This window comes from Herpailurus yagouaroundi, unplaced genomic scaffold (genome assembly GCF_014898765.1).
Source record: "Herpailurus yagouaroundi ecotype Mexico unplaced genomic scaffold, PumYag 196, whole genome shotgun sequence".
NCBI lineage: Eukaryota > Metazoa > Chordata > Mammalia > Carnivora > Felidae > Herpailurus > Herpailurus yagouaroundi.
The window spans coordinates 13216990-13226569 of record NW_024412427.1 but is presented as its reverse complement, the minus strand read 5'-3'; the positions used below and the strand labels follow the sequence as shown (position 1 = coordinate 13226569).

At 44.1% G+C, this 9580-nt stretch overlaps 1 protein-coding gene across 3 annotated transcripts in view; it reads left to right on the top strand.

Annotated features, from left to right (window-relative positions):
- TM9SF4 (transmembrane 9 superfamily member 4) overlaps positions 1-2342 on the top strand; it is a 53767-nt gene extending 51425 nt beyond the window's left edge. For all 3 annotated transcript variants that reach the window (XM_040447370.1, XM_040447371.1, XM_040447372.1), the window contains one exon: positions 392-2342. In XM_040447370.1, coding sequence (XP_040303304.1) covers positions 392-541 — 150 coding nt within the window. In that variant the 3' untranslated portion in view covers positions 542-2342. The remainder of the gene's footprint in view (positions 1-391) is intronic.
- Positions 2343-9580: the final 7238 nt, after the last annotated feature.

Sequence of the window (9580 nt, the reverse complement as noted above, 5' to 3'; positions counted from 1 at the left end):
AAGAAATGGCCTAGGATAGTGGAATTGGGCCTTGGACACTCCTAGCCCTCCAGCCCAAGGCTTAAATTCTACCTCCTTCTGCTTCCTAGCTTTGGAACCATGGGTGGTGTTGGACCCCTCTGTCCCCCATCTGTGGCTGGTTAAAAACCTGCCATGGTGGTCATGAGCACTCAAGGCGGTACCCGGGCCCTGCTGCCGATGAAGGCTCGCCATGGCTGTGAGCTCCGCCTGCCCCTCCCTGCCAACTCGGAGCAAGCGCCTTCCCCTACCAGGCCTCCGCTTCACCACAAGATCAGTGAGAAGGTCGGGGGTGGGGGGAAGCGGTGTCCAGGTTGGCCATGGCAGGCTGACACTAAGTGTCCACCCCTCTCTTCTCTCTCCACTCGCCCAGCTGGACATCGTCGAGTTCATCCCCTCTCTCCTGTACTTTGGCTACACGGCCCTCATGGTCCTGTCCTTCTGGCTTCTCACGGGCACCATTGGCTTCTATGCAGCCTACATGTTTGTCCGCAAGATCTACGCTGCTGTGAAGATAGACTGATGGGGGTGGACCATGGCCAGGCCCACTCTGTCCACGGACAGGAAGCCACTCTGCGTGGGGAACTGCAGGCACGCAAATAAAATAACTCCTGCTCGTTTGGAATGTAACTCCTGGCACAGTGTTCCTGGATCCCGGGGCTGCGTGGGGGGCGGGAGGGCCTGTAGATAAATCTTGGACTTTTCTTCATCAGTTTATTCCAGTTCTGTGGGGGATGAGGTTTTTGTGGGTTGTTTTTTCTTCAGTGCTACGAAAGTTCCCTCCAGCAGGAACTCTCAGACCTGTTTATTCAGGTTTATTTTTGGTTGGGGGTTTTTTCCTTAGTTTTTTTAACGTAAGGATCCAGGATGGATAAATCACCAAGACACCGGGTTTGGTCACTGTCTCCACCTCAGTTCCTCAGGCTGTTGGCCACCCCACAACTAACTGGAAGAGGAAACGCCTGGCCTTCTGGGGCTTCGGTGAGGTTTCCGAGCCTCTCACGGCCCATCCTCACCTCTGATGCCGCGACAAAGCCCAGCTCTAGCCCGGACGTGCATCTTCAGTGCCGACCAGCCTCTACCAGCCCTCTCCCTCACTCTTCTCTCCCCCCAGCCTCCTCCCAGGGCTGCCCAAAGCAGGGCTTCCAGCCAGGCCTCCAGGGTGACCAAGTCTTATTGCTACAAGAAAAACCCCGGGAAGTACTTGGGGCCAAGTGCCCCAGGACAGCAGGACTCACCCCTGCTCAGAGCAGCGGGAGTTTGCTGGACCAGAGAAGAGACTTGCAGTGAACTGTGCGTGCCAAGAAACCCTGGATCCAGGGCCAAGTATTTACAGAGTCAAGCCAAGCATCCACGTGTCTGTCTGGGACAAGGGTCCTCACCCCTCAGGATTGCTCCCCAGTTCTTTCCCCGGGGGGTTGCTGCTCTTTGTGAAGTGTGCTGGTGGCGGGCCCTCTCCACTCTCCCTACCAGCACAGAACAAGGCCGGGAGACCTCAGATGCCCTCCTTTAGGTGGCATTCTATCCCTGACATTGCCCAGCCTCAGTGCTCATGCTCAGCTCTTTCAGCCAGACCCATCCCCTCCACCTCCACCTCCATCTCCCGTCTGTCTGATTCTTGCCTCCTTGGGTGACACCTGCTTGTGGGAAGGAAGACGGAAGGTCAGTTCTGTCACTCTTTCCCCGATTCCCAGGAATAGGCAAAGAGCCAAGTTAGAAAGAGGGAGCTAGCTTTGCGAGCCTGGCTCCTCTGTCAGCACCCAACCCCCTGTGCACCCTGTGCATGTCCCAAACCAAACATTTGTTCTTAAGTTGCAAGAGGCCAAACCCACCCTGGGGTTAGCGTTTAAGTAACAGCCGCTCACCCTTGCATCAGCCCCTTTGGGACTCCCACCACAAGACAAAGCTCAGGATGCTGGCTAAGCTCGGAACACACCCCACCCCCATGACACCCTGCACCCCGACTCCAGGTTCTCCCAGCAGCCCCTACCAGCTCCACCAGTCAAACCAGTGGACTTCTCAACCTTGCTCACAGTGACTCCGTAGCGCCAAACGGTGTCCACCAAGAATCAGGTTGGAGAAAAAGGAACCCAAGCAGTAGAGAATGATAATGGAGGCTTTTGTTCATTCAAATCTCGGATTTTTTCCCTAAGAGATTCTCTTTTTTGGGGGTGGGGGGAATTAGGAAATGGACTCCTCATAAAAGGTTCAAACATCATCAATTTTTCTGACTTTTTTAATCATCATCATTATTATTTTTAATTAAAAGATGCCTGTATGCCTTTTTTTGGTCCGATTGTAAATAAATATGCCATTGACCTGTTGTCCTGTCTCTTGAATCTCTTCAAGGGGTTAGGAGCCTGAAGTGAGACATCGTCCCTACATGGGTTGAGCTGAGTGGTTTCCCTCAAAGCTCAGTCTCATGTCAGGCTTTCGGGAGCTCAGGCCCCTGTTCCCCTGTGTGGTACAAGCCCATAGCGTTTCCCATTGGCTCGGTCCCTCCATCCTGAATCGCAGGCATCTGCCCTGGTCCCACAGGTAGGAAGTGGCAATCAAGTTTGAGCTTGGGTAGCAGTGAGACCTGGTTTTGGATTCCCAGCTCCAATATTTTACTGCCAACTCACTTTACCTCTCTGTCCTCTAAGACTCCTTCAAATAGAAACATAGGTCAAACTGTCTTGTGTCCCAAGGGGAATTGACTAGTTCGTAAGTCATCAAGGAAAGGAGTGGTTCGGCCTCGGGTATGGATAGATCCAGGGGTTCAAAGGCTAGCCTTAGGATTCTCCCTTTCTCCATTTGCTTCCCTCAATCCCATTCTGCCCCATTGTCAAAAATCTTTCCTATGAGGGAGGCGGTAAGGGCATGTCACAGATCACTCTAGGCTTACGTTAGCCAGTTTGGAAAGCCTAGAGGAAAAAGACCTCCCCTTCCTTGCCTCAGTATATTCAATTTAGATCAATCCCAGAAAAGGTTTTTGATGGGCCTGGATTACTGTTTGCACATACTTAGAGCATCACTCTATCCAGGAAGACAGGGTTCTGTTATAGGCTGCATGCTCCAAGGGTATTGGACACTGAGTTTTAGCCCCACCAGAATCCCTTGGAAGGGGTAGAAAGAATAATTAACCACAGCAAGGGATGCAAAGCAAACAAAAACAACAATTACCTCATACCCTACTCCCTCCACTCGTGCCTTGGTTTCCTCTCCTGCGGTGAGAAGGGCGCTGGGTGCCACTCATGGAATACTTCCAGTGTTCCAGATGCTGTTCCACTTTCCACATATTAGCCATTCATTCTTGAATATGATCCTCTAAGGCATGTTCTGTTATTAGCCCCTCTTTACAGAGGAGGTAACTGAGGTATCCTGTGGTTGAGGTAGCCTGCTGGGGGTCCCCTGGCAGGTGTGTACCAGAGTATTTTTCAGCTGAAAACTCCCAAACATGTTCTTCTAACCACTACCATAGCTGCCTTTTAAAAGAACCATCTATCCATCGGGTCTATCCATCGACCTGAGTTTCCTGTGTCGTTTGGAGTTCTGCCCAACAGCCTCTAACCATCCACAAGAAAACACCAATCTACTTTCGGTCACTATAGAGGAGTTTGCATTTCCTAGGGCTCTATATAAATACAGTATGCTTTTTCTCCCATCTTTTTCATTCAGCAGAAGTCTTTTGAGACATCCTTGGTGTCGTGTGTCAGCAGTTGATTCTTTTTTATTTCCAAGCATCATTCTTTTGTATGGATATACCAGAATTTATTTGCTTATCTCCTGATGGATGTTTGGGTTGTTTCTAGCTTGGGTCTACTACAAAGAAAGTTGCTGTGAATAAGTGGAGAAGGAAAGTGCCTAGACCATGTGATAGGTGTGTGTCAGTTAAACGTGGAAGCTCTTCCAAGATGATCATTTCGCTTTTCATTCCCATCCCAGTATATGAGAGTTCCAGTTGCTCCGTATCCTAATACCTGCTGTGAGTAATCTTTCTAATTTTAGCCATTCTAACAGGTGCATAACATCACACTGTGATTTTAATTTACATATCCCTAAGTGACAAATTATGTTGAATCTTCTCATGTGCTTATATGTCACTCGTATATCTTCTTTGGTGAAGTATCCAAATCTTTTGCCTTTTTTTTTTTTTTTCATTGAGTTGCTTGGGTTTTTAAAATTATTATTATTACTAACTTTTGGGAGTTCTTTATATATTCTGCATACAAGTCCTTCACCAGATCTACGCTTTGCAAGGATTTTCTCCCAGTCTTTGGCTTGTGTTTCAATTCTTTTAGCGGTGTCCTTTAGAGAAGAGCAGAAAATTTTAATTGTGAGGAAGTCTGGTTTATCAATTGTTCTTTTCTGGATTTAGTTTTTGGTGTCATATCTAAGACATCTTGGTCTAACACAAGATCACAATGATTTTCCTCCTCTTTTTTCTTTTAGAACTTCCATAGTTTCGGTTTTGTGTTTAGGCCTATGATCCATTAGGTAATTTTTGTATATGGTGCAAAGTATGGATCCAAGTTCGTTTTTCTCACCATTTGTTGAAAAGGTCATCTTTTCTCTTTTTGTGCCTTTGACAAAAGTCAGTTGCCCATATATTTGTAGATTTATTTGTGGAATTTCCATTCTGTTCTACTGATCTATTTTTATACCAATACCATACTTTTTGTTACTGTAGCTTTATAATTCTTAGGATCAGGTGTTTTTAGTCCTCCAATTTTGTTCTTTTTCAGGGTTTGTAGGCCCTTTGATTTCCATATGAATTTTCAAATTATCTTAACAATTTCTATAAAAACATATGCTGGAATTTCAGTCAGGATTAATATGGATCAATTTGGGAATAATTGGCATCTTAATCATGAGTCTTCTGACCCATGAACAAGATATATCTCTCCCATTTATTTAGGTTTTTACTTTTCTCTCAGCCATATTTTGTACTCTTCAGTGTTTGGGTCTTTCACATCTTTTTGTTGGATTTTTCCTGAGTATTTCATATTTTTGATGGCATTATAAATGGTATTTTTTATTTCTGATTTTTCATTATACAATTGAATGCAAATTGAGTTTTGTATATTGATCTTATAGCCTGACAACCTTGCCAATAAATTCATTTACTAGTTCTAGTAGCCTTTTTTGTATATTCCATCAGACTTCTACAGATACTCATGTTGTCTGTGAATAAAGACAGTTTTACTTCTTTTTAAAATTTTGAATGTTTTTTTATTTTTGAGAGACAGAGAGAGACAGAGCACAAGCAGGGGAGGGGCAGAGAGAGCGGGAGACACAGAATCCGAAGCAGGCTCCAGACTCTGAGCTGTCAGCACAGAGCCAGACATGGGGCTCGAACTCACAAACTGTGAGATCATGACCTGAGCCAAAGTTAGACACTTAACCAACTGAGCCACCCAGATGCCCCTCGACTTTTTCTTTTTAATGCCTATTTATTTGTCTTGAGAGAGCACATGTGCAAGTGGGGAAAGGGCAGAGAGAGAGAATCATAAGCAGGCTGCATGCTCAGCACAGAGCCTGATGCAGAGCTCGATCCCACGGCTGTGAGATCATGACCTAAGCCATGAGTCAGACACTTAACTAACAGAGCTACCCAGGCACCCCATATTCTACTTTCTTTAAATTTTTTTTTTCAACGTTTATTTATTTTTGGGACAGAGAGAGACAGAGCATGAACGGGGGAGGGGCAGAGAGAGGGAGACACAGAATCGGAAACAGGCTCCAGGCTCCGAGCCATCAGCCCAGAGCCTGACGCGGGGCTCGAACTCACGGACCGCGAGATCGTGACCTGGTTGAAGTCGGACACTTAACCAACTGCGCCACCCAGGCGCCCCCATATTCTACTTTCTTAAGACAGAAGCTGAGTCATTTATTTGAGGCCCTTTTTGTGTATGTGTGTCTCTATTATGGGTGTTCAGTGTTCCAAATTTCTTCCTAAGTAGTACTTTAGTGACATCCCAGAAATTCTGATATGTTGTGTTTTTATTGTCATTCCATTCAAGATAACTTTTAAATTTCTGTTTGGCTTCTGTTTTGATTCATTATTGAGACGGAGAAGTTTATTATTTAGTCTATAAATATTGGGAGATTTTTTTCCAAGGATCTTTCTATTACTGATTTTTATTTTATTTTATTTTATTTTATTTTTTTCAACATTTATTTATTTTTGGGACAGAGAGAGACAGAGCATGAACGGGGGAGGGGCAGAGAGAGAGGGAGACACAGAATCGGAAACAGGCTCCAGGCTCTGAGCCATCAGCCCAGAGCCTGACGCGGGGCTCGAACTCACGGACCGCGAGATCGTGACCTGGCTGAAGTCGGACGCTTAACCGACTGCGCCACCCAGGCGCCCCATTATTTTATTTTATTTTAATGTTTATTTCTGAAGGAGAGAGAGACAGAATATGAGTGGGGGAGGGGCAGAGAGAGAGGGAGACACAGAACCCGAAATGGGCTCTAGTGTCTGAGCTGTCAGCACGGAACCTGATGCAGGGCTCGAACCCACGAACCGTGAGATCATGACCTGAGCTGAAGTCGGTCGCTTAACTGACTGAGCCACCCAGGTGCCCCCCAATTTTGAATTTAATGCTGTTATCGGCAGAGACCATAATGGACAAACACTGTGTATGACTTGAATCCTTTTGAATTTATTGAGATTTGTTTTATGGTCCAAAATATGCTCTATCTTGGTCCGTGTACACTTGAAAAGAATGGGTATTCTGCTGTTCTTGGGCAGAGTGTCCTATAAATGTCAGGACAAGTTGGTTGGTAGTGTTGTTCAAGTCTATGGTACCCTTGTTGACTTTCTGCCTGCTTGTTGCATCAGTGATTGAGGGAGGGGTATTGAAATTTTTGACTGCAATTTAGATGTGTGTATTTTTCCTTGCAGGTCTGTTTTTGCTGTATGTATTTTGAAACTCTTTTAGGTGCATATTGTCCTCTGGATGAATTTGTTTCTGGTAATAGTCTTTGCTTTGAAATCTACTTTGATATTAGTGGAGCCAATCCCACTTTCTTTTTTTAAAAAAAAAATCTTTTTAATGTTTATTTTATTTTTGAGAGAGAGAGAGAGAGAGAGAGAGAGAGAGAGAGAGAGAGAGACAAAGCACAAGCGGGGTAGGGGCAGAGAGAGAGGGAGACACAGGATCCAAAGCAGGCTCCAGGCTCCGAGCTGTTAGCACAGAGCCCAGCACGGGGCTTGAACTCACGAACTATGAGATCATGACCTGAGCTGAAGTCGGCGCTTAACTGACTGAGCCACCCAGGCGTCCAGCCAATCCTACGTTCTTCTGACTGTTAGCACAGCACATCTTTTTCTATCCTTTTACTTTATTTTTTTAAACTTTTATTTTTAATTCCAGTGTAGTTAACACACAGTGCTATATTCATTTCAGGTGTAGAATATAGTGATTCAACAATTCTGTATATAACTCCATGCTCATCAAGATAAGTGTACTTCTTAAAAAAAAATTTTTTTTTAACGTTTTATTTATTTTTGAGACAAAGACAGAGCATGAACAGGGGAGGGGCAGAGAGAGAGGGAGACACAGAATTGGAAGCAGGCTCCAGGCTCTGAGCCATCAGCCCAGAGCCCGACGCGGGGCTCGAACTCACAGACCGCGAGATCGTGACCTGAGCTGAAGTCGGACGTTTAACTGACTGAGCCACCCAGGCGCCCCAAGATAAGTGTACTTTTAATCCCCTTCACCTATTTTACCCATCCCCTCACCCACCTCCCCTCTGATAACCATCTGTTTATTCTCTATAGGTAGAAGTCTGGTTTGTTTGTTTTCCTTTGTTTTGGTTTTGGTTCATCTCTCTTTTTTTCCTTTGTTCGTTTGTTTTATTTCTTAAATTCCACATATGAGTGAAATCACATGATATTTGTCTTTCTCTAACTGGCTTATTTCACTTATCTTAATAGTCTGTAGATCCATTCATGTTGTTGCAAATGGCAGGGTTTCATTCTTTTTTATGGCTGAATAATATATAACTGCATCTCCTTTATCCATTCTTCTATCGATGGACACTTAGGTTGCTTCCGTAATTTGGCTAAATACCCAGTAAGTGGGATTACTAGATCATAGGTACTTCTATTTTTAATTTTTTGAAGAAGCTCCATTTTGCTTACCGGCACCAGTTTGCATTCCCACCAACAGTGCATGAGGTTTCCTGTTTCTCCACATCCTCACCAACACTTGTTGTTCCTCGTGTTTTTTATTTTAGCCATTACAACAGGTATGAGGTGATACCTCATTGTGGTTTTGATTTGCATTTCCCTGATGATGAATGATGTTGAGCATCTTTTCCTGTGCCTGTTGGCCTATCCTTTTACTTTTAACCCATTTGCATTTTATATTTAAACTTTTTTATAGGCAGCATTTAGTTTGGTCTTGCTTTTTTTTCAACCTTATAATCTTTGCTTTTTAATTGAAGTGTTTGGACTATTTACATTTAAGGTGATTGTTGATTTGGCTAGGTTTAAGTCTATAATCTTGCCAGTTGTTTCCCATTTGTCCTAACTATTGTTTCCTTTTTCCTCTTTTTCTGCCCTCTTTTGGGTAAATCAAGTACAGTAGTTACCCCCCCCCCCCCCATTTGTGGCTTTGCTTTCTCCAGTTTCAGTTACCTGCAGTCAACCATGGTCTGGAAGCAGATAATCTTCCTTCTAACATATCATCAGAAGGTCAATGGTAGCCTAACACTACATCACAATGCCTACATTATTCACCTCACTTCATATCGACATGTAGACATTTTATCATTTCACATAGAAAGGTGAGTATGGTACAAAAAGATATTTTGAGAGAGAGAGAGAGAGAGGCTACAATCACATAACTTTTATTACCGTATATTGCTATAATTGTTCTGTTTTATTTTTAGTTGTTATTATTAATCTCTTATTTTGCGTAACTTTAAAAAAATATTTTTTAATGTTTTTATTCACTTTTGAGACAGAGACAGAGCATGAGCAGGGGAGGGGCAGAGAGAGAGGGAGACACAGAATCCGAAGCAGGTTTCAGGCTCTGAGCTGTCAGCACAGAGCCCGACGCGGGGCTCGAACTCACAGACCGTGAGATCATGACCTGAGCCGAATTCACACGCTTAACCAACTGAGCCACCCAGGCGCTCCTACTTTGTGTAACTTTAATTAAACCTTATCATGGGTATGTATGTGTAGGGCAAAACATAGTATATATAGGGTTTGTACTCTCCATGGTTTCAGGTGTCCATTGGGGGTCTAGGAATGTATCCCCTGCAGATAAGGGGGAACTACTATATTTTTTTAAGTAAGCTTTACACCCAGTGTGGGGCTTGAACTCACAAACCCAAGATCAAGAGTCATATGTTCTACTAGCTGAGCCAGCCAGGCAGCCCAGGACTACTGTATTTTAATCTCCTTCATTGGCTTATTGGATATTCCTTCCTGATTTGATATTTTAATGATTACTTTAGGGTTTGTATATATATCTAACTTATCACAGTCTACCTTCAAGTGATATTATACCACTTTACATAAAGTATAAGAACATTAAAATAGTATGCTTCCATTTCTCCC